This window comes from Urocampus carinirostris, chromosome 11 (genome assembly GCF_059441175.1).
Source record: "Urocampus carinirostris isolate Australia breed hairy pipefish chromosome 11, RoL_Ucar_1.0, whole genome shotgun sequence".
Lineage (NCBI taxonomy): Eukaryota > Metazoa > Chordata > Actinopteri > Syngnathiformes > Syngnathidae > Urocampus > Urocampus carinirostris.
In genome coordinates, this window is record NC_142359.1 from 13774340 (window position 1) to 13799744 (window position 25405).

Below are 25405 nucleotides of genomic sequence, written 5' to 3' on the forward strand. Positions count from 1 at the left end.
TCCGGTTGATTCGTGATGAAATTTAATTTTTTTAGATTGCATTACAAAGAATAAAGAACTCCATTACAATATTCCAATTTTTCTGAGATAGTCTTTCTGTTAAATTTCATTTCAGTTATCATAGAATCTTTATATTACCTGTTAACCTTTTTTATGATTTTCTTTATACAAGCTCCTATAAATTACATGTAGAGCTTTTAATTTTGTGAGTCTGGACAAGGTTGATTTTGATTGATTGAGCTTTCCCCCCTGCTGTTAATCAATTACAAGGTTGTAATTAATTAAAAATCCATCCATCCATCCATTATCTTCGCCGCTTAACCTCAGTAGGATCGCGGGGAGCTGGAGCCCATCCCTGGACACCCTGAACTGGCTGCGAGCCTGTCGCAGGGCACACAGGGACAGACAACTTACTCGCTCATTCACATAGGGACAATTTGGACCAGCCAATTAACCTGAACTAAATGTTTTTGGAATCTGGAGGAAACCGGAGTGCCCGGAGGAGACCCACGCAAGCACGGGGAGAACATGAAAACTCCACACAGGAAGGTTCGATCTCATGACCTCAGAACTGTGCCGCACACGTGCTAACCACTGCGCTGCTGCGCTGCCTTAATTAAAAATCAACAACTTTTATTTAAAAGAATATAGAAGGGAAAACAGGACTGACAGGGAAAAGCCAGAGCTTATCTAAAAAAGTGAGTTTCCTCCGGGCACTCTGGTTTCCTCCCTCATTCCAAAAACATGCGTCGTAGGTTAATTGGCCAGTTCAAATTGTCCCTAGGTGTGAATGAGCGAGTGATTTGTATGTCTCTGTGTGCCCTGCGACTGGCTGGCAACCAGTTCATGGGTCCCCTGCCCACTGGCCGAAGTTAACTGGGATGGGCTCCAGCACCCCCGCAGCCCTACTGAGGATAAGCGATGCAGATAATGCATGGATGGATGTTATCTAACATGTTGGTGGAGGCTGCCTGGAGACCCTGTGTGTCCATATGCTTCAAAGCAAATCATCAGTTGTGCTATTGATTTTGAAGGCTGATGTTGTACAGTATATGTGATATATACAGTTTGAGATAACCAATTATGGAAAGTCTTTGCGTTGTATCATCTTTTTTGTTTTCCGTATTGTAACAAGGACTTGGTTCTGTTAATACAAGAGGTGGTTGCTTGGAAGTAAACGGTGCTTTTGAAGGTGAATAGCCGTAGTGTTCCGCAAAAAGATGCCCCCCGGGTTTCCTGTCTGAACAAAGCCACTTTGTTGACTGACACTTAACATTCTTTCTCCGCTGCATAGCCGGTAGTTCTTTTTCTTTTTTTTAATAACTTTTTATTTCTCACACACCATTCACAACAGAGAGTTAAGTCACCCACCGTACAACAACACAAAGCAAAAATATATACAAGTGACATTCTCATAACCAACAAAAGAAAAAACAACAACAAAAGTTGCTAATAAAAGAAATCAAATTAAAAGGTAGGGCAGCACGGCGGCGCAGTGGTTAGCGCGTGTGTGGCACAGTTCTGAGGTCGTGAAATCAAACCTCCTGTGTGGAGTTTGCATGTTCTCCCCGTGCTTGCGTGGGTTTCCTCCCACATTCCAAAAACATACATGTCAGGTTAATTGGCTGGTTCAAATTGTCCCCGGGCGTGAATGAGCGAGTGAATTGTCTGTCCCTGTTCTCTATGATGTACATTTTCTTTATTTCGTATCTCTCTTTTTTTGTCAGGAGGTTGTGGTTTCAACCGGGAAACTGGGATAATTTTCTTTGCTACCAGAAGCATAAACCATAGTACGGTACATATTTGTATTGACCAGTCAACAAGTCTTCTGGCAAAATTCCTACATACATAGGTAGCTGGGTCCAACCACAACTCCCAACCAATAATCAATTTTATTTCTGTCTAAATACTTCTCCAGAAATTTGATATCTCTGCGCAATCCTAGAAAATAAGAGTGAAATCCCCCACCCTTCCACTGGTCCGCCAACATAAATTGGATGTATTCTTATATTTTGAAGTTATAGAGGGTGGATAGAATTTCTATTCAAACTCCTTCCTTGTCAGATTGCTAGTTTTTTGTGTCCCTCTTTCAAAGTGTTCTCCCAATCGTCATCTTTTATCACTACTGTACATTAGCTTCCAGTCGGGACTTCTTTTCTATTCATGGAGCCCTTGTATTGGAAGCCCCTGAAACCTGTTGTTGTTTGGGGACAAATAACGTTTTCTTTATTTCTGTCTGTTGCTTTGGTGATAATAGAATACGATAGAATAGAAGAGTCTTTAAAGTCATTGATAACAACATAGTGAACATTGTCTGCAAAAATATTAGACATGGCACTCCAGGATAAACAAGCTAACATATAATAAAGACTTAAAAGAGAAACAAGAGGTAAATGAATGTCAGTAAAAATGGGCAAAAATATTTACATGGTAGTGCTTGGAGACTGGCCCGAGTCGTAAGTGCAATTCTCTGTCGTAACAAAAGTGCGATGAATAAAAAGTTGATCGTAATAGTGCAACAAAACGTCGTCTAATAACACTGAGCAGCAACAAAATTTGTCGTTTAATTAAGTATGAATACCTATTTTTCTATACATAGGTAAAATATATATTTTTCACAGTCTCGGAGCACCTGCTTAGGGTGTTGATGGCCCTAGGGAGGAAACGGCCTCTGAGCCTTTTCGTTCTCAATTTAGGGACGTCTAACGCCTACCAGAGGGCAACAGGTCAAAAAGATGGTGGCCGGGGTGAGAGGAGTCCTAGATAATGTTGTTGGCTCTGTTTCGGTATGGCAAGATAATTTCCTGCAGAGTGGGAAGAGAGCAGCCAATGATTTTTTTGGGTTATGTTGAATAATTACTCTCAGTTTGTTTTGTTTTTTGGACAAGGTAGGAAAAATGAGCTTTACTTGGCTTTGAAACGAGGCCAAAACAGCACGGTAGGAAGCATTGAAATTGTAAGGAAGACTTGAAGCGTGCTTTGCGTATCTGAATGAATCGTTGACGAGAACAAGCTAGAGCTTGAATGGTCTAATTACAAGGGGGGCCTGCCTGGCTTCTAGCCACTCATTCTCTGCCTGGTCAAGCCTTTTCATGTTGGGATTCACCATCGTGATCTGTATTTTTGTTCCCTCTCCATAGCTTGGTTCCAAACTCTCCGAGCTTCAATCCATGAGGTTTCTCGTCAAAAGGTAAAAGGATCAAGAATGTCTCTTTTGAATAAATGAATGACTGAATGGAGGAATGAATGAATGAATGAATGAGTGGAGGGCCTTTATTGTCATTATATTAGTGGAATGAAATTGTGGGGTTTTTCCTTTCGATGGATGTAAAAAAAATAAAAAAGGTAATCAGAGAAAGAAAACAGGTGAAAGCGTTAAAAGCTGTGGCAGTCATACAGCTCAGCATACTCATAAACGCTGTAGGTAGGAGTTTAGGGTAGTAATGGTTTTTCGGAAAGAAACATTTCCTCTTTGTTTGTTCTTGCTTTGATACACCTGTGGCACCTTACAGAGATCATCAGGTTAAAGAGCCAGGCACCTGGATCTTACCTATCCTTGATGATGTTTTGGGCTCTGAAAATGCACAGAGTGGAGTAAATGTCCATCAGGGAGGGGAGAGGGCAGGCAATAATGCACTGTGCTGCTTTTACTGTCTCCTGCAACCTCCCTCTGTCCGCAACTCTTGTAACATGTGGAAACGCAGTAGCTTAGCAGGCTCTCGATGGATAAGTTGTAGAAGGCCGGCAGCAGCTTCCTATCAAAGTTGTTCTCCCTAAATACTCTTGGGAATTGTAGACGCTGCTGGGCCTTCCTATGATGGCTGTGGAGTAGGCTGTCCAGGAAACATCATCAGAGTTTAGGACTCCTGGATCACTCCTGTAATCCACAATGATCTCCTTATTTTGTTGTGTTCAGGGCCAGGTTGTTTTCAGAGAACCAGGTCATCAGCCCCTGGACCTCCTCTCTGTAGGCTGCCTCGTTTCTTGGGCGATGGTCAAAAAGGACGTTGAGACTCAAGGTGGACTGCGAACAAAGATGATGTTGAAAGTTCAAATCTTGGCCTTGCTCCCCTTCCTGCTCTGTGGTATGACTTGCCACGCTTCCATGGTCAAAGGCAACATGACTTTGAAGGTCAGACGGGGTCAGACAACCTACCTGCCAGAAAATTACCTCCACTTCCTCGCCCCGATACAAAAGAACACATGCAAAGTGGAAGTGGTGTCAAATGAACCAATCACTCAACGAGTGGGAAAATTCCTGCCGCAGGTAAAATGGAACATCGAGTACAGAAACGTTGCCAACTCTTGGCGATAGCTCGGATGGCTGTTTTTAAGTGCAAAATCCTTTTTGGCACACTCAATGCCACTTAGTGACATTTATGTTTTCATTACCCCCTCAGGTATTCAACTGCCATTATCGGGAGAAGGAGGTCAAGTACGTCCATAATGGCTCACCACTTTTAATGAAGGACACAGTCAGGCTTCGGCTCTATTGGTACATCACCTTCATGCAAACACACTTATATTAAAAAACTGGTTTAAAATTAATTACTTGGATCTACTTGATCTGGATTATATTGTGAGAAACAATCTGATTTTAGGTTTTTTAGTTATTATTATTTTTTTTATGTTACCATTTTGGGACAAGTTGTTTTGCACAACAAAACACAATATTTTCGTTTCTTCTAAACAAAATGACATAGTTGCTGGCTTTTGTTTGTTTTCGGGTCAACGCAAAATATTTTTCAGGATTGTTTTAAGAATGGAACCTGTTATTTATAGCAGAAAAAGCAAAATGGCCCGGCGTTCCCAGGCCGACAGAAGATTGGATTGGGCTGCTTGGAGGGGTCCTTGGTCGGGAGCTGCAGTACACAATTTGGCCGCCAGAGAGCATTTGAGACACTGTGAAAGAAGATATTTATACATTTTGTTTGTATTTATTGGGGTTGGTTAAAAACAAGCTAAAGAACAAATGTGTACATTTTCATTAAAATCAGTTCTGCCGTTTCAAGACCTATAAGGCACATACAAACACACACACCCCACAACACACAAATTAAGATTTAAAAAGTAGTTCAGATGGATAGATTTTTAAAGAAATCAATTTGCAGCTTTTTTTTGTACAAAGTAAATCAAATTAAGGGTTTTCAAACAAATCACCTAATTTGGGGGGCGGGGATCTTTTTTTTAAAAATCAATCAAGTATTCTGTGGTTGTTATGTTAAAGACAACCATTTTTAGGGGTTGTTTTTAGCCAAACTACCCCATTTTTGCAGCTGTTTACCAAAAGACCATTTGTGAACCCGAAATGTTTATCAATCCACTTTTGACGCAAATTGGGTTGTTTCTGACCTAGCAGATTTTTTCCAGTACTGTGAGTTTTTATGTTGCTAATCATTTTGCAATTTGTGATAAATGGGGGTTTGCTGTACTCTACATGTTATATTTTCGAGGTTTGTAATACTCACGGTGCGTTTCTTCACAGGTTTACAGAGAATGACACATACACAGAGGTCTTTTCTCTCCATGTTGAGATTGTGGATCCCAAATGCAGTATTATCAAACTCGGACCTAAATTGTTGCAAGTTCCGTTGTCTGGCTTCTCTCCCGATATTGATGGCAACGTGATTTCCCTCCGTTATGAAAAGCGGCCCAGTTTAGAGTGCAGCATTCATCTCAATACCCACGACTCTCACCTGCCAGCTCATGGTCTGCTTATTACTGGAAAGCCGGAGGAAACTGTTAAGAGAGGGGATGAGCCACTGCGCTACGTTGAGGGTAACCGATGGCCTTCATGCAGAAAGCCTTCTCTCTATTGCCTTTCAAAGCTAACGCGAAATCGCATTTTCCAGGAGATCCAGCGAGATGTCATTCTGAAGTGTGCCTGAAGGGGGTGAACATCATCAGGTTCTTCAAAGTGCCCTGCGAGGACTTCTTGGTTATGGGGCTGAAGTATAAACATATGACTCCACCATCCCCTGACATTGACTACATTGCCATCAGGCTTGACCTCAAAGATACCAGGAGCGGCAACATATATCAGGCAATGTGCATTTCATTGTATTTACAATTATTTTGCAACATGAGTGCACTCAATCTGGGAGACTGCGTTGTAAAGATCAGACTGACGTGGAGTAGATATGGGGCAACCATAACAGTGATCAGAATACACACTACAAATAAGCAAACAAATAAATAAATAAATGTGGTTGCTTATTTGAAATATTATTTGATTAAAAAAAAATACAAGTAGTGCATTAAAGTAATCAAGACGGGAGGTACCAAACGCATGAATTATAACCTCCGCATCCGACTGAGACAGCATAGGGCAAATTTTAGCAATGTTGCGAAGATGGAAAAGGCTGTTCTAGTAATATTTTATCATGTGTTTGAAAGGACGGATTGGGGTCAAATATCTCATCTCATCAGCTGTACCGCTTATCCTTATTAGGGTCGTGGGGGGGCTGGAGCCCATCCCAGCCATCTCCGGGCAGTGGGCAGGGGACACCCTGAACTGGTTGCCCGTTAATCGCAGGGCACACGTGGACAGACAACTCACTCGCTCAGTCACACCTAGGGACAATTTGGACCGGCCAATTCACCTGAAATGCATATCTTTGGAATGTGGGAGAAAACCGGAGTGCCTGGAGGAAACCCACGCAAGCACGGGAGAACATACAAACTCCGCACAGTAAGGCCGGTAGCTGGATTTGAACCCACGCAGGAGGTTCCAAAGACCTCAGAACTGTGCCGCACACGCGCTAACCACTGCGCCGCCGTGCTGCCCGGGGTCAAATATGACAACTACATTTTTGACTGAGTCACTCTGGGTGATATTACATTTGTCAATGTTCAAAGCGGTTTTTGAGAACAAGTCACAGCATTTAGATGGACCAATAACTAACATTTCGGTCTTTTCAGAGTTAAGGCACAAGAAGTTGAGTGACATCCATTCTTTTATCTCAGTGAGGCAGGCCTCCAAATTTTAGTTTGTGTGGCAGATTCCTCTATCGGAAGATAGAGTTGAGTGTCATCTGCAATGTGCATATGATAATGTATTTATATATATATATATATATATATATATATATATATATATATATATATATATACATACATACATAAAATATGAAAAAAAACAATAATGTGCATATAAATAAATACTATTTAAATGACTTTTTTTAAACCTTAAAACAAGAACATTTTTAAATTATGGCACATTGAATCCCTAATCAAATAAATCCTTAAGCATTAAATCAATCTCCAATGCCCCTCATCCCCACCTCTTTGCTGCTTCCTATCAGTTGTGAGTCCCAAACAGCAGTGGAAATTTTTTAAAAAAGCTTTTCTTTCTTTCTTTCATTCTTTCTTTCTTTCTTTCATTCTTTCTTTCTTTCTTTTTCTTTCTTTCTTCCCTTTCTTTTCTTTTCATTTCTTTTCTTTTCTTAAACTGAGACTTTGGAAATGGAAAACAAAAGGGTTTTAATCAGAGTTTCTTTTCAGCTTATCCTCATAAATGTAGAACGAATTATGTATGAGATTTAAGAATAAAATTATTTCTTGATTTTAAATAAGTGCTCCATTTTTTTCTGAAGTCGGAACAGATTTGGATTCCGGTGCAGATCACAGGCGCTCTGGTCAATCAGGCCCCCGCTGCGTCATTCATGTCGACATTCATCCTGGAGGTGGACCAGTTCATTCTCACCCCACTGTCCACTGCCACATTAGATGGCGAGGATGAGGAAACACCACAAGAGAGGCTGATTTTTAACATCACAAAAGCGCCTTCGGACGGCTTCATCGCTCACCTTTCTGACCAAACGCGCCCAATCAATTCCTTTACTTGGTTGGATTTAAACGGGATGCTCATTGCGTACCAACCACCTAACTCTTCTCATACCCAACGCAAGAACTTTGAGGTAGTAATATTTATTCATCCTTTTTTGTTGTTGCGGTATGATCTATTGTGTCTGAATGTTTTAAACTAAATCTTACCCTACAGATGGAATTAGAGGTTCATGATTTTTTCTTCAAAAAGAGCCCACCGGTGACTGTGCACATGTCGGTGCGGACTGCTGACACCAATGCGCCCAGAGTTTCTTGGAACAAGGGTACGGTTAGTTGATTCAAGTCATTTAGTTGTACAGCCCCTGGTCCCAAAAAGTCTCAAAGTACTGGCTAGGCCACAATTACAACATCCCCTGATATGAAACCTGCATGCGGGCAAGGAAAAACTATAAAACTATAAAGCAAGAGGAAGATAAGGAACCTTAAGAAAGGGCCCCACAAAAGTTAATCCCCCTTCCAGGATGGGCGGGCCTCAATGGATGTTGATAGGGAAGCAACACATAAAATATAGTCAACACCATCAATTGACATAGTTAATAACTAAAATTGCTCGAGAAGTCCAGAATGGCAACGACACAGATTCCCATCCTATCCAACAGGTCAATGCAGATGATGACATGTCTCAGGTCCAGTGTATTTAAGTCTAGATTTAAACACTTCCAGAGCATTCTACAGCACCGGGACCCGAATGAAGAACCCTCTCGAGCCTGCAGATTTCTTCTAGGCTATTGGAGTCACAAGTAGACTAGCATTTTTCGAGTGGAGGCTACAAGCAGGAACAAAAAATTTCAGAAAGATAAGAGGGGCAAGTCCATGCAAACTTTTGTGTGTGAGTAACGGAACCTTAAAGTAACGTCTTAAACGGACAGGAAGATTATAGATTGTTTTATTATACATCTTCATATTCAAAGACTTGAAGCTGTACTTGCAGGTGAGCAAACCTCTCTGAACAATTTTTCATACAGGTCTCAGCCTGTTGGAAGGTCAATCTCGTCCAATAACGTGGGAGCAGCTCCAGATTGTGGACAATGACAACATCGGCGTTGTCCGTATCATAATCGTGGACGGCCTTCTGCATGGACGACTGACTGTCAGAGGTTTCATCTTGGTCTACTTATTATTTATCATTGCAATAACAATGACTGAATTGTTAAATTTTCTTTGCATTATTAGGTGGGAAGGCCTTTGTTTTCTCCGTGGAGGACATCAAAAGCGGGACAGTCCTTTATCACCACGACGATAGTGACTCCAAAGCCGACTTTGTCGTCTTCCGCATCAGCGACGGTCAGCACCAGACACGGCACAAATTCCCCATCAAGATCCTCCCGAAAGATGACAGCCCTCCTTTCCTGGTCACCAACAAGTTGCTAGAGGTCTCCCAAGGCCAGACCAGTCTCCTGAGAGGCACCTTCCTGCAGGCTTCTGACACAGACTCCAGCAGTGATTACATCCTGTTTAACATTACTAGGCCTCCACAGCTTGGAGAAATTATGAAGTTTCCAGGACCAGGCCTAATGGGTAAGAAACCCTAATGCCTATTCAAAAACTGGTAAGTTAGAAAAAGTGGAAAATCCCCCAAATTGGGTCAAAAAATGAGTTACTTGGATCAATTTAATCAAACTTTCTTGGTTGTTTTGTACAGATGTTCCAATCTTCTCGGTTCTTCTGAGCAAAATTGTTTCTGTGATTTGGGAGTTGTTTCAAACAACATAACATCAATTTTTAAGTTTTGTTTTAAAACAATGGGCTCAGTCTTGAAAAGGATCATGTATTTTTGCTTGAAGCCACCTATTTTGAGGAGACTTTTAAACAATGAAATAATTTTTGAGGTGTTCCCCATAAAATCTCAGTTTTACCTATTGTTTTTGACAAAATTACCCAGTTGTTTGTTGGTTCTTTCGAATAAACTAACCTAATTAGAGTTACTACAGAAAAATAATGTAATTTTTATTGTTCTTTTTCAATACCAAACAACAAGTCAAGTCAAGTCACATTTATTTATATAGCCCTTAATCACAAAAATGTCTCAAAGGACTGCACAGGATTACAATTACACAATTGCACAATTACCTGATTTTAAACCAGCATGCGGGCAAGGAACAACTCAAAACCTCAGTGTGAGGAAAAAAGAGAAACCTTGAGAAAGGACCTCACATGTGGTTATCCCCCTTCCAGGATTGACCAGGGTGAAACAACAAATATTTGTGGGATTGTTTGTGCAAAACAACCCATTAATTTGGGTGATTTTTGACGCAATTTGTTTTTTTTGTGCTGCTTTAAGAGTTTTAGAATGAGCTGCTTGCTTGCCTTTTTAGTCAAAATTGTAAACATGCATGTAAGTTTTTTTACTTGTTCCCTTAGGTTACACAGTCACCACTTTTTTGCAGCGGGACCTCTCTCAGTCCACTGTTTATTATCGGCACACGGGCAGCGAAGTGTCCGATGACTCCTTTGAGTTTGTGCTGTCGGATTTCCAAGATCCGCCAAACTTATCGGATCCTCAGGCATGCATCTTTGTATTTTTCTGTTGGGTGTGGTACGCTGAATCCTCTGAAGCTGTTTTTCTTCCCAGGTGGTCACGTTGCACATACGTCCGGTAGCAAGCAGACCACCTACGGAGGTTCCCGGTACCAGACGGTGTCTTGTGGTTAAAGAGACTGAGGTGGTACATATCACACAGCAACACCTTCACTTTGTAGACAAGGACTCTCCAGACAGCAATCTGACCTACAAAGTGACGACACCACCCTTTTATAGTGATTATCAGAGGTCAGTATGGTTTGGTTTGGCACTGCAAAAACTGTGTTTTTGTGCCAACAACCAACAATTTTCTGTAAACATTCCTTGTGAGCTTTGTTGTATTGTTTTGAAGTCAAACGGACAACGAGGACCCAGGGAGGTTATTCCTCGTAGACAGCATCCCCAAATTTACCAAAGACATAAATGCGCCTGTGTTGCAACTATTCACACAGGTAAAACAATTCTGTATTTTTGGGGGGCTCTTGCAATAATATCATCTGCATCTAAATTCAAGTAAACCTCATCATCATTGTTTCTCTTCTTTTAGAGTGCCGTCAACTTCATGAAAGTAGCCTACACGCCTCCGATGATGGATATTGGCCCTTTTCCTCGCTCTGTCCAATTTGTTTTATCAGTTACCAATGCGCAAGAAAAAACACTTGATGGGATCTGCTTTAATATTACTGTGATGCCAGTGGACAACCAAGCTCCCCAGGTACAGTTTGGCAATGACCAGGGCTGAACATTGGCCTTCTAACAATGCTTTCAATACTTTTGATTGTTTTTAACCGTTATGGTCAAAAAATAAGAATAGAATAGAATAGAATATACCTTTATTGTCATTGTTACAAAATGGGTTAACATATTGTGACAACGAAATTGGGCCAACTTGGGTTGAACGTAGAGTGATCCACTCCTTGGGTTAATTTGGTCAAGCTTCAAAATACATGTCAAGACTGGTTGGTTTTGAAAACGAAAACACCAAAATTGATTCATCATGTACGGACAAAACTAATATTGTTTTTGTTTATGAAAAAAGGGGATTATACAAACAAACCCCTTCCTTAAAAAAGCTAGAATGATTTGTTCGGAAGTGGGGTGGGTTATTTGAGGTGTCCTTTAAAAATTAAAAGTTGAATATTTTCTCTATTGAATGTGTGTTATCAATGCCCAACTGAGTTCAAAGAGCCCTCATGCTTTTTTTTCCATTGTGCCACTGCTTTTCTCTTACTCTTATCAGAAATGTCCGAACACATTAGGTGCAAGGGAGTGCTGGAGAGTGATGTTGTCCTCGCCCCCGCGGATTTCTTTTTTTATTTCTATTTGTCAGAGGAGCATGAAAATGGCGAAAGTCAGAAAATGCCTATATCAAGTAGAGTCCAAACGTCAACCCAAACCTAAAGAAAGATGAAAAAAAGAAATGCAAGTACTTGCATGCGCATCATGAACAAGCTGCCTAAGGCTGCAATCGTGATTTCAAGCCAGCAGATGGTGGCAAAGAATAACTCTTTTTCAAATAGCGCACCCCACATTTAAATAAAGTAATTTCGTACAAAACAACCGATCAATTAAATTAGTTAGAGCAGTCTATTTTTTACCTGATTGGAATATTTTTGACTTAAGTGTTTTTTGAAGTGTATAATGTATTACTGCAGGTCATTGCCAACCCACTAACGGTGGAAGAGGGTGGCGATTGCCGTCTCGGCCCAGAACACCTCCTGCTGTCAGATGTAGACTCTGTGCTTGCAGCCTTGCAAGTGGAGCTTCTGAGTGGACCCCATCATGGAGCATTACATCTTAACAGCCTACCTCTAAAACCAGGACAACATTTTACTTGGAATGACCTGACCCACAACAGAGTTAGGTAAGACATTAGACCTTGTACTCTGTTAAAAATATCTCACATTAAAGTTGTGTTGTCGTTAATGTAGGTACAGTCATGACAACTCAGAAACTGTTGACGACAGAATTGATTTGGCCGCAACAGACGGTGCCAATCGAATCACATTTGTTCTGCATGTCAACGTAAGCATTCACTTTGAAAAGAATTACAGTATTGCAACTAAAAGCACAGCAATTAGTAGATCAATTGACTGATCCTTGATAAAATATTCACCAGCATAATTTATAATCGCGAGTTTGATATGGATGCTACCTCCTTGCTAATTGGTTAGGCAAGGCTCAAATTTCACACGCCAATGTTTTGAGATGGATGTACTTCTGCACAGGAATTTTCCTGGTTTGACCAATGACAGTGACTGTAAGTTTAAATAAGCTGATTCGATTAAACAAAGTGATTTACTTAAATCAAAAAGCGGAGCGAGGGGCTTCTGGGATGTGGGAGAAAATGTCGTTGCTGTTGAAATGAAGTTTAAAGGTCGGTGGATAAACCTTGCAGGTAAGTTTGGATCAGTTTCTGCCTTTAACTAAGTTTGTTAGATGTTTCCACTAACATATTTTGTTTCATTCATTTATGCTATTTTATATTTTCTCCCAAAATGCAGACTATTGGTCAGCCTGCACGGGCTCATCTTATTTTTCTGCTGACTCTTTTACAAAACATTGTTTAAATGAAGCCATTTTTATTTTTTTGATTCAATAAATGTGGGGGTGTTTTTTGGGGTGTCCTTAAAAAGTTGAAAGTAGAATATTTTCCCACTGCGCCTATCAGCTTTTATCCTCCTTTAAGCAGAGCTGTTCCGGCTACAGAACAGATTAGGTAGCAGGAACGGCGAGCGAAGGGTGGGTGGAGAGCAAGTTAATGCTTGCCCCTGCATTTTTTTCTTTTCATGTATTAGTGTAGCATGAAAATGGTAAAAGAAAGAAGTGGCCCATTTCAAGTATTGTCCAAAGGCCAACCAAAAACCCCAAGAAAGATAAAAAGCAAGAGATTTTTCAAGCACGTCTAAAAAAATGCATGTACTTGCACGCACATCATAAACGAACTGGCTCAGGAAGCAAACATGATGTTTAGCCAGGCGACGGCAGCAGAGAGTTCAAAAATTCCAAATTTTGTACAGTTATTTTACTTATCAACAAATTAATAAAATGTTGTTTCGTTGCCATCCTATAGGCTTCATCACCAACCTAATATTGTAATTTTCTTTTAGGTGATTCCAGTCAATGATGAGGCACCGGTGATGGTTGCTGGTTTGAGATCTGTGCTGAACTGCTCCGAAGGCCAGGCAACGCTTATTTCTTCCGAGTACATTCGCGCTATCGACGCAGACACTGAAAACGACAGTCTGGCTTTTTTGATTGCACGTCAGCCTCAGAGTGGGCTGGTCATGAGAAACAGCGTTGTTGTCGACAATTTCATTCAGGCAGACATAAATGCTGGCCTGATCAGCTACAAGCACACAGGTAAGTGGAAATGGCTGAAACAGTTTAGGTAATACATGGTGGGACACAGAGAAACAATGTGGGGAGAATACCAGTAATTTAGATGATGAAAGATGAGGGCCTAACAAGTATGTGGTTTTAGGGAAGGAGATAGGACTCACTCCGCACCATGACACCATCACCTTTGTGATTTCTGATGGAGAAACAGAAAAATCTGTGCTTTGCTGCAGTGGAAGAAACTCAACCAATAAAAAACGGGAAACTAACCTGCCTGTGTATGACCTCCACGTCACCATTTTCCCAGTCAACAGCCAGGCACCCTCGCTTACAACAGGTGGATCACTTTCAGTCACAAAAGAGCATGGCATCTATACAGCAACATATATTTTTTGTTCGTTTTTTAGGAGAGGTATTTGTGGTGGACGAAGGCAAGAAAGCCCCGATAAAAGCAAGTCATTTGAAGGTGTCCGATTTGGACACGGTTGTGGATGATCTAGTACTTATTTTGGTAACTCAGCCTCAGTTTGGCTACCTTGAAAATATCCTACCGAGACCTGGTTTTGAGAAAAGCAACATGGGTGTGAGCATAGGTAAGCATTCCGCTTCCATCTGGATTTGTGGGCAAACATGCAGAGGTTATGTTTGACCAGTCAAAAGTCAGACTTTGTATGAACAACCCCAAACCTTTTTCCCTAAAAAAACATCTTCTTCACTCCCGCCCAGATTCCTGTTCTTATACAGATATCATTGCTGGTCACATAAACTATGTCCAGTCTAAGCACCAACAATTGGAACCGACAGCCGACCAGTTTAATTTCTGCATCTCAGATGGCGAATTTAGCTCTCCTGCTGTGACTTTTAACATTGTCATCAACCCAGAAAATGACGAGATTCCAAAGTTTGTGGCTCGAAACATGACGGTGAGATTTAGGCTTTTTCTTTTTGCTGTGGTCTCTGTCCCACAGTTCATAAACTATTGTATTCTGTTCAGGTACATGAAGGCCAAATGAAGCTTCTGGACTTGTCTGTGCTAAACGCAACAGATTTGGATGTCCCCAAGAACGTCTTGCTCTTCCATGTATTGAAACACCCTCAGCATGGCGATATCATCCGTCTGCAAGGAATTGAAGCTCACCAGGATGCCCATTTAGAATCTACTGCGGTTGATTTCACAATTACAGAACTAACAAATGGTGTGTGGAACAAGAAGATTACATGGTAACGGTTTGTGTCTGCACTAGGTTACCATTCGATATGGTAATCATGAGCAAACAGTAGAAAATAAATACTTTTCTAGAGACTGAAAGTGGTCAAAGGAATCAAATCTTGGGCTTTATTTTTTCTTTCCTCTATCACATTTACATTATCTGGCAGGCAACACAGTGGCCTACAAGCACGACGACTCTGAGCATTTGGAGGATAGCTTTACTATTCAGTTAACGGACGGCAAACACAAGATTCAAAGACAGGTGATGGTGGAAGTATTGCCAGTCAATGATGAAAAACCCTATTTGATAAGGTAAGGGTTCTCTTTTTTGTGAGCCTACTCGTGACAGACACAACTCTTGTTGCTAGCAGCATTCACCTGTCGAGTAAATAATGTCAACAACAAAATTATTGGAGACCTCAATTGATCTGTTGAAAATAAATGCTCAGAAAATGTGATAACAAACACGTTATGCTCCCTGTTTTAGAAACAATGGGCTTGAAGTGGAACCAGGTGAGGTCCGACTCATAACCAGTGTAACCCTTTTCGCGCAGGATCATGACACTCACCCATCGCAGATTATGTACATTTTTAAAAGTATACCTACGGAGGGACTCCTCCAGGTTAAGGTGTGTGTGTACTAAAAAAGAGAACGTTTTCTACTGTTCTTAAGGGTACCAGCTATTCCGTGAGTCTCATATTCTTATCCTGCAGCGTGTTACCAAATGGCTTTCACTGGAAGCTGGAGAAAACTCTACCCAAGAAATGGTGGATATGAATCTTCTGCGATACGTTCACCGAAACCCTCTGGGTACTACAATGCAGGATGGGTTTGTTTTCTACTTGTATGACGGACGAAATCATTCTCCTTCACAGCAGTTCAACATATCCATTAAACATGTAGAAAAAGGTATTTTAGTGTTTCCTAGAATAACTGATTATTTGTATGTGTATTCTACCTTTCTATTTCATACCTCTCAACCTCAGCCAATTTCTCCACTTAATAGTAAACACGATTCCCCTCACAAAGGTTACAATCTCATACCTGTCACACTCATCCAATTGCAATTTCCCTTAATTACTGATAGTAAACCTTACAAACACAACCTATTTACTCTCTATTTTCTCAAACCAAGAAAGACTATGTAGACAAAATAGTTTGTGTAAACAAGCCGATTTTATTTACCTATACCTTTCAAACTCAGCCATTTGCTCCCCTTATTTATGTTTGCAACTCCCCTTATTAAGCGGTAAAAAACACAAGGTGGCACCTATTTACTCAGTGCAAGACAGACTTTGTAGAATACCGCGATAATATTAGCCATCTACAATGAATTTTTTTTAATTCTCACAAAATTCGTGTTTTTGTTGTATTACTGTTAATATTCCGGTACCTCATTCAATTGTTAAGTCATGGGCGTCTGCGACTGTCTTTTTCGTTTGGCACTTTATTGGCTTCAGCGCTTGCCGTAGCTTCAGCCAATTTGCATCGCGCTGAAAATTATTGCAGTCGTGAACAGATGCCCTGACTTTTGTATTATTTTGTTTACTGAATGCAGGCAATAAACCGAGTGACTGTGAAACCTTGTGTCGCGCATGATTGAGGGTCGTTACATACAGCATAGAAAATTTGAAATTATCAAAAAACTTATAAGTAGACAAGTAAATTACCAAATAAATAATTCATTGACGATCATTTGCCAGTGTACTGCAACAATATTAGCAGTCTACGATGACATTGTTGTAGTGACAAGAAGATCTAGGTTACAGCTGAAATGGGCTACTTCCTCCTCCGTGGTAAATGGCCGAAAAAAAGCATTCCGACCATTTTCTCAACCGCATCAAGCTTTCTTATTCTACTTTCATTTCAAAAGAAATGGCTCGCCTCTTTAGTTTTTACACCAACCATATTGAATGGATGCACGAGATATTAAACAATAAAAACGTCAAAGTTCTTAGCGCACAAGCGATTTAGTACACGTTGTTATTATGACGCACGAACCAGGAAGTAAAAGCCGGATTTCTTCTTCGGGGTGGAAGCTGGGTGATCTTTCACAGCGCCACGCAGTGGAAAGAAGCACAACAATACTGTCCTCTACTCTGAATAACATGCACACAATACAAAATCTAACTTACAGCAATGTCTGGATATTTTTTGACGTCCCAAAAAAAATCTTAGTATCTACCATTTTTCGTAAGTCGAATGGTCGTAAGTAGGGAAGCGTTTGTATGTCCATTTGATTTGTCCACTAAAAATATCGCTATTGATTCAAATTGAATGGTTAACTTTTAGTATTTATGTAACCCCGTACAAAAGAATGGACACTTTCCCCACTTATTTTATTTGTATTTCTGTTTTTTTTTTCTTCTATTTTTACGCTGGCAATGTAAGAATTTCATTGTGCAGGGAACTGTGGTTCTTTACTGTGCATATGACAATAAACACCTTAAGTTTTTCTGTCTAAAATACCAATTGGACTTTTTTCTGCTAATTTTCCCAGGAACCATTTCCGTTTTTGTCAAGCCTGTGACAGTCAACCAAGGCGGTCGCGTGGTGCTCACCACTGACACACTGCTTGCCTCTGACCACACGAACCGGCCTCAGGAGTTAATTTTTGTCGTTAAAATTCCGGCAGCTCGTGGGCATTTGGAAAACACCAAGTTTCCAGGGATCCCCGTCTCCTCTTTCAGCCAAATGGACGTTGCGGCAAATCGTGTGGTTTATGTGCACAACAAGCAAGCCAGCGCCCCAACAGAAACCATAAAGTAATTCTACACCCTATATACAGTTGGGTTGCAAACACCCCCTTTTATGTTAGTTTGATTTGGACTAAATTCCTCCGGTGTTTTTATTAACCACTTCCCAAAAATGAGTTTGAAATTGGGGCCCATTTGTATATATGTTTGTATGTAGTATGGTACCATTTTTGTATTACTGTTGTGGTATTTTGTAGTATTTCTGCTGAAGTGTTTTTGAAGTATTTCCATACAGTACTAGTATTTTTGTTGTAGTTCGGTTGTATTTCTGTAGTAATTTTGTAGTTTTTTCATAGTAATGTTCTTTTGGTATTTATTTAGCATTTTTCTAATACTACTGCAGTTCTCTTTTTGGAGTTCTTTGTTGTAATATTTCTGTGGTAGTATTTTTGTATTATTGTATTAGTGTAGTTATATTTTTGTAGTATTTCTATAGTGTTTCTCTCTTTTCAGAAGGCAAAATAATATATAAGGTCCCTGTTTTTAAGCACTTAATTTGATAATTAGTTTTGTAGAATTTTGTGGTATTTTGGAGTACTTATGTAGTAGTAATTTAGTTGTAAACACACAAAGGGACAATGGGGACATAGTTGGCACCAAAACATTTTTATTATGTATTATTATTTATTCTGGATTGACCATTTTCATTTGGCGGGCCGGATGAAAAAGCCTGAGTAGTTTGCCCCACCCCTGATCCAAGGTTTTTTTTCCTGTTGTGACAGATTTGTTGTTAATAACAGCAAGACAAGCCGAGAGGGAATCTTGGAGGTGTCAGTTAACATGATGGATCACACCCCCCCGTTGTTGTCCAACAAAGGCCTCGAGCTCACCCAAGGTTTTGCCATGACCCTGACTCCCGACTGCCTTAGCTTGAGCGACCCTGACACCCCGAGCAGCCGCCTAGTCTTCAAACTCCTGCAGCCGCCACAGCACGGCCAGTTGTTATTACAAGGCTCCACACTCATGGCGGGCTCGAACTTCACCCAGCGACACATTGAGGAGTCAGAAATCGTGTACAAGCACAGCGGAGGGCAAGCACTTATTGACCGATTTGAGTTCACCGCCACAGACGGCACCCATCAAGGCGTACTATTGGATGGGAAGATGCACACAGAACCGTTGTCTTTTGTCATTCAGGTCAATGCCGCAAACATCCAAAGCATGAATAAAATATATTTTTGCTCTCGGACAAATTTTGGATGTGTGTCCAATTGCAGATCAAGCCTCCGCACGCCCCATCAAAACCTGAGATGGTAAAACTCCTCCAGCTTTGGAAGGCCGAGCGCTTAGCCGATGGACGATTCGGAATCTTTTTGTCATCACGGGAACTGAAAGCCACAGATACCAACAGCAAAGATGAGGACCTGACCTTTTCCATTGTGCGTCTGCCCTATTTCGGTTACCTGGAAAATACCACGACAGGTAAGGAGAGTCTTTCGTATAGTTGTGTCACCATCTAAAGCTTGGCTTTCTCTTAGGTGGTTATGCACGGAGGCACATCTCACAAATGGACCTGAACAGAAGAACAATTGTCTATATCATCAATCTGAAGGCAGAATCTCTGTCCGACAGCTTGGAGTTCAGAGTATCAAATCGACATGGAAACAAGGGCCCATCTAATATGTATGACCATACATTAGGGGTCGGGAACATATGGCTCTTTTTATGAGTATATCTGGCTTGGAGATCAAATGAGGACCACTGCAATCTTCTCTGCGATGATTCAATTTAATGGAATTAGTATATGCAAAGCCAGACTGTAGTATGCGATATGTTTGATCCAGAATATATTAGGGCAAAGTTTCAACTACAGTGTACACTCGCAATGTTGCTCCAATCGATTCAGTTTTGGTCGTCTCGAAGGAGTCTATGTTCACCGTTGAGACACTTTATGATGAAAATCCGCATAAAAAACTGTAAACATCCAAAAACGTCAGCCAGGCACCCAGAGCAATTTGATTGAGTGAGTAGTAGGGGTGCACACATAGCGCACTCCCCAAATACAACTGTATCCTTCTCGTTTGCAATATTTTGTGACATCTTTACAAACAACTAGCCCTGCACCTTTTTTAAAAAAAAAATATTTATAACAAAAATGCAGATCAAAATCTTGAGTAACTGCAGGAGAGTAACAAATGAGAGAGAAGTGTTATATTTAGTAATAGGGTACATGGGTTTTGGCATTATTATTATTTCATAGATTTTAATCAAATAATCAAATGTTACCCAGTGAAATAAAATGTGCCAAAGAATTAGTTTCGGTTTGAAGAGCAGGTTTGTTTGTTTGCTTGAATTTTCTCTTCAAATATATGCTGTGGCCCTTCCCCCAAAAATCAAAATATTTTGCCCTTTAGTCAAAAAGGGTTCCTGACCCCTGATATAAATGATACACATGATTGATACAGTTTGGCTGTTGTGATCATCTTTCATTTTCCTTGCAGACTTCAACTGAACTGGTCCAGCCTCGAGCTGTCCCAGGCCCAATACTGCGTCAACGAGAAGGACAAAAGAGTTTCTGTGGATATCCTCCGAAAAGGGTATCTAGCTGACTCTTCATATGTGACTGTCCAGGTTTGCTCACCGTCTGTAGAATGTTTTTGATCCGTTCGGAAAATGTTGATCTCAAGAAAACAAAGACAGACAGACAGGAAATAATTGTGAGTTATTTTCTGTCCGTCTGTCTTTGTTTTCTTGAGATTAAGAAAAAACAAAACCAAAAAAAAAACAAAAAAACAATTGTGAGATCTCAGAAACCTAAGATTTGGCTCTTGCTTCTTCATGACAGGTGAACGAATTGACTGCAACTCGAGGAAAAGATTTCCTCCCGACCTCATCTTCCCTTATTCAGTTTGATCCAGGTACAGTGCTTTTTTAATTTATAATGAAATGGTTTTGATTCAACTCAAAGAATTTGCTGGTACTTTTGAAAATGTGCATTTTACTGAAAGCCACGTGACTACTACTGCAAAAATCAAAAATGTATCCTTGTTGGTTTGCAAATTTAAAGCAACACATGCCAATAATTCCAAATCGTGTGGTGTTTTTTTTTACTGCCTGGTGAAGGTGTCTCGAGAAGAACCTGGAACAGTGAAATCCTTCCTGATCAGCTTGAAGAAGCAGATGAAGTCTTTCAAGTTGTACTAGTTCTTCCAGAAGGCACAGTTATCGGCAGCTTAAACAAAGCGCGAGTTATCATCAAGGACCGGGGTAAGGGTGGGTACTTCTGGTCATTATTTTTCTATTATGCATCAAAATATCATGTGCATATTCTGGTTTTATTTTCAAATTGGAACTACAGGACAGTGCAAGAAAAATCAGAAACATTTAATCAAAGTAAAGACCATCTTGCCTGATAAATACCCGCAACATTCCTCGAGAAGGCTTAGGAAACTGTTCCTTGGCACGCAGTCAACCATCCAAGGAGTGGTCAGCCCCAGAAAAAACAGCAAGCTCGAATGCAAATTGAAGCCTGCAAGTACCTGGAATTTCCATTGATCTCCTCAAGTTGATTTGAAACATTTTCATTACGTTTCTGCACACTAAGCAGTTTTATGTGAGGAATGACAGATTTTCATTTTTAGGAGGGGAAAAGGGTAATTCAGTCAAGTCGTGGCAACCCAAGAACATTCAACAACCAAACAAAAGGTGGAAACGTGAGTGGAGTGATGGATCTTTTTACTCTTCTCAGACTGGATTGAGATATCAAACATTTACATTTCAGATGAATTAATAACAGACCACTGTTTAATTGTGTCCCACAGGTGGCAACTGATAAGTTTGTCCCCAGGCCATGTTTGCCAGAAGTGATGGGACTCTTGCATTTCAACCAGACGTCCAATCGGATCTTTCATTGCAATGGTGTCTCTTGGACATCTTGGAAGCCAACTGACCAGGTTTTTGTTTCAGTGGGATTAAGTTGATTTAAAAGAAAATGCATGCTCAGAAGTACCAAAAGGTCATGTGTCCCCAAACAGTTGGTTTCCCCGCTGTGTCCTCAAAGCTGGACCTTTCACAGTGGTTACTGCTACATCCTCAGCAAGAAGCACAAAACGTCATGGAGTGGAGCAATGCGCAGCTGTAGGGAAAGGTAAAGGACACTTGAGTGCAGCTAAATGACTAAGAAGGAATATGCAGTTAACTGCAGGTTATCTTAGAAATTGTGTTCCTGAGCCATTACAACAGGGGTGTCAAACTCATTTAGCTTGTGGGCCACATGCTAGGCCAGACTATCATAAACCAGACTATAAAATAATGGCCAGACTAGTAAATTAATGGCTTAAAAAGTGTGCCATAGCTGGATAACTGGGGTTATTTTCAAAGGCTCACAAATAATGATTCAGGGAGGTAAGATTTGATGATAAAGCAATTACAGACGCCTCCCTACTTACGTACATTTGACTTACAATTCCGGCAGATACGATCATTTTTTTCGGGATGCCGAAAAATATCCAGACATTGCTGTAAGTTAGATTTTGCATTGTGTGCACCTTTTTCCGAGTAGAGGACAGTACTGTAGTGACGTTGTGAGAGGTCACCCAGCATCCACATCGAAGAAGAAATCCGGCTTCTACTTCCTGGTTTGTGTGTAATAGTAACAGTGTGTACTGTATCGCTAGCGCGCTAAGATCTTCGACGTTTTTATGGTTTAATATCTCGTGCATCCGGGCAGCACGGCGGCGCAGTGGTTAGCGCGTATGCGGCACAGTTCTAAGGTCTTGGGAACCTCCTGTGTGGGTTCAAATCCAGCCACCGGACTTAAACAGCGCGCCTGTGACTTTTATTTCTTCGGCATAGATTTTCTCAATGTTCTGTGTTTATAAATGGTATTCAGCAAACATAGTTTTTGGAATTGCACGTTGCTTTGGTGAAATCTAGTTCTCATCTCATCTCATCTCATCTCATCTCATCTCATCTCATTAGCTGCACCGCTTATCCTCTGGAGGGTCGCGGCAGTGGGCGGGGGACACCCTGAACTGGTTGCCAGCCAATTGCAGGGCACACAGACAACTCGCTCATTCATACCTAGGGACAATTTGGACCGGCCAATCCACCTGAAATGCATGTCTTTGGAATGTGGAAGGAAACCAGGGTGCCCGGAGGAAACCCACTCAAGCACGGGGAGAACATACAAACTCCGGTAGCTGGATTTGAACCCACACAGGAGGTTTCCAAGACCTTAGAACTGTGCCTGAAATCTAGTTGACATATTTAAAAACCTTAAACCATTGTTTGACTCTCATTTTTCTATTTAGCATCTAAGCAGGCTACATTTGGCCCATGGTCCATGATTTTGCCGTATGTGTCTTAGAACATTACTTCCCTTCTCTTTTTTTCAGATATAAAGGTACGCTGGCAAGCGTTTTCTCGAAAACCGACATGGATTGGCTATGGGACTTTGGCGGGAGGAAACCATTTTGGATAGGTGTGTTGTGGGAAACGACCCCCCTCTCCATGTTTATCATTTTGTTTTACATGTCTTTTTATATGTTGTTTATAGGGAGGGTGGGTGGCTAGATCCTTTAACCACTTGGGTTGTAGGGGCACTATTTCCTGTGGTGTGTCTTGGGCAAGTACAACCTAGTGGCGCCCATTCCTCGCCTCCTTTTCATATTGTATTATTGTACAAAAAAAACAATACAGTACATGAAAATGAAATTTAAAAAAAAACAAGGACCTTTTATGAAATGAGATGCTGCAATTCAAGGAGCTATCCTTAAACAAGTGATATTGATAGTACATGTCTTTTCAACAGTCATCATCAACATTCAATATAGGTAATAACCAGGGTTGGGTAGGGTTACTTTAACTTGATTACTTTCAATTACTTTTGGATTACTCCAATACCAAATATGTTAATTAAAGACAAAAGAAACTAAATATGAATAAAATTATGACTCACAACACGTGGTAAGCTTTCTCTCCTGGCTTTGATCTCTTTGATCTATGGCAAAACTAACATAAATTGCAACAGAAACAAAATGAAAATAAATCCAAACAGCTTGCCAACATCATTTTTGCCGTTCCATGTGTTCCGTTACTCCCCAAGCCTGCACAAAATGTAGTCATTTTATTCATATTTTTTTTTTGTCTTTTATTAGCATATTTGGTATTGGAGTAATCCAAAAGTAATTGAAAGTATTGAAGTTAAAGTAACCCTACCCAACCCTGGTAATAACAGAAAAACAGTTGACACCTTCCTGCCCCAAAAATCTTGACCAATGCAGCAGGTTCTGGTGTACATCAGGTCCAAGTGCCGAAACGTTGGCTCGGAATGCATGCGGCGTGCAGATTTACTTATGAAACATTCATTTTCATGTTTGAAGTCCATCAATAGCAAGAATTATTCAATTTGACCTATTCTGACACCCTTATCTGTCTCCAGGCCTTAACAACAGAGACACCCAAGGTTCTTGGGTGTGGGCAGATGGGCAGAGTGCCACCTACACTAACTGGACCAAGGCATCTTCTATCTCCGCTGGGAAAGGGAGAAAAATGTGCATTCTGGTGTGGAAGAGGGCAAAGTGGCAGAGAAGGGACTGCACGACAGGACGAAGTCACAGCTACATTTGTTCAATCAAGATTTGAATCCATGCCAGAGCATTTCATTCATGCCTCAAATGAACTAAAAACATAGAGAAACCTCAGGGGAACTGAAAAGCCTCCCAAATGTTCATGCAGGATACCTGTCAACATCAGCTAATTGCTCTTCTTACTAATGATTACAATCGCTCATATCAAAGGGACAGTGTATAATGTTTAGTATCCCTAGTGGTACCCAAATACGTATCCAGTGATAGGAAATAACATTGATTTGAATACCATGAATATCATGAAGTTTTCTTTTTAATTTCCGCACAAAAATTATGATACAGCATACAAAATTTGAAACGATCAAAAGCCATTCAGAATACGGGGAAATGCTTAAGTTGACACGTATGAGTATTTTTGTCTATTTATTTCACTTATCATTACTTTACAATTACTTTACTTATGTTATATTGTACATGTGTTTCGTTATATCATAGATATTGTTAATTAGAATTTCGTTGTGAGATACTGAGTTGCTCGACATGAATGAGGTTTATTGTAAAAAAAGTTCCAAAATTAAGTAGCTTGGATGTTCACTGTAGAAGAAAAAAAACATGCAAATATAATTAAGTAGAATAATACATTTTCTTATTCAAATTATTAATTCATTTTCGGCATTAAATTATTGTTGGTAATATACTGATTGAAGGGATAACCACAAACCTGTCTTTTTTCATTTTCTCCTTTTATACTTCCTTTTTTTCTCAACTTCTTTATACAACAATAATGATTCGTAATGTAATGCATCAAAGCAAGTGAGCCGATTGAGAGCCGGCTCTCTTTTTATGAGTTGAGCTGAAAAAGCCGGTTCTCTAAAAAGAGACGTACTTCCTTTCACTACATGACTACCACATGAAATCCGAGGCGGCAGATGCATCAAACCGCTTGCTTTGTTTGCAACGAAAAAAACGATACAGAGATAGAGGCTACCGCGGCAAACTCGTTTGACTTGATTGATTTGTAGTTTTGTGTTAGTCGGTGTTTACCGGATGGTACCCATCATTGACAAATTTGCGTTTTTCCGCACAGATTTTCTTGTATGTCGTACACGTCTTAAAATGCATCACAAACGTAGTTTGTGCGGCAAAAACGTACAGGTTGACAGGTATGTATATTTTTGTGTCCATGTTTTCATGTATTGTA

The 25405-nt window shown here is 40.4% G+C and overlaps 1 protein-coding gene across 1 annotated transcript; it reads left to right on the forward strand.

Annotated features, from left to right (window-relative positions):
* The first annotated feature begins 3991 nt into the window (after nucleotides 1-3991).
* On the forward strand, nucleotides 3992-25405 carry frem1a (Fras1 related extracellular matrix 1a). Its single transcript, XM_088347391.1, has 34 exons — nucleotides 3992-4267; nucleotides 4401-4495; nucleotides 5486-5778; nucleotides 5853-6043; nucleotides 7596-7919; nucleotides 8003-8111; nucleotides 8814-8945; nucleotides 9022-9366; nucleotides 10210-10352; nucleotides 10421-10617; nucleotides 10721-10820; nucleotides 10916-11083; nucleotides 12024-12232; nucleotides 12300-12393; nucleotides 13479-13731; nucleotides 13853-14044; nucleotides 14115-14300; nucleotides 14434-14630; nucleotides 14702-14903; nucleotides 15085-15229; nucleotides 15405-15546; nucleotides 15632-15827; nucleotides 17419-17683; nucleotides 18397-18811; nucleotides 18892-19096; nucleotides 19153-19297; nucleotides 20116-20245; nucleotides 20460-20532; nucleotides 20738-20887; nucleotides 20973-21145; nucleotides 21436-21567; nucleotides 21649-21761; nucleotides 23011-23096; nucleotides 24057-25405. Exons 1-34 carry the CDS (start codon nucleotides 3992-3994, stop codon nucleotides 24257-24259), a joined length of 6279 nt encoding a protein of 2092 aa, XP_088203517.1. The 3' UTR covers nucleotides 24260-25405.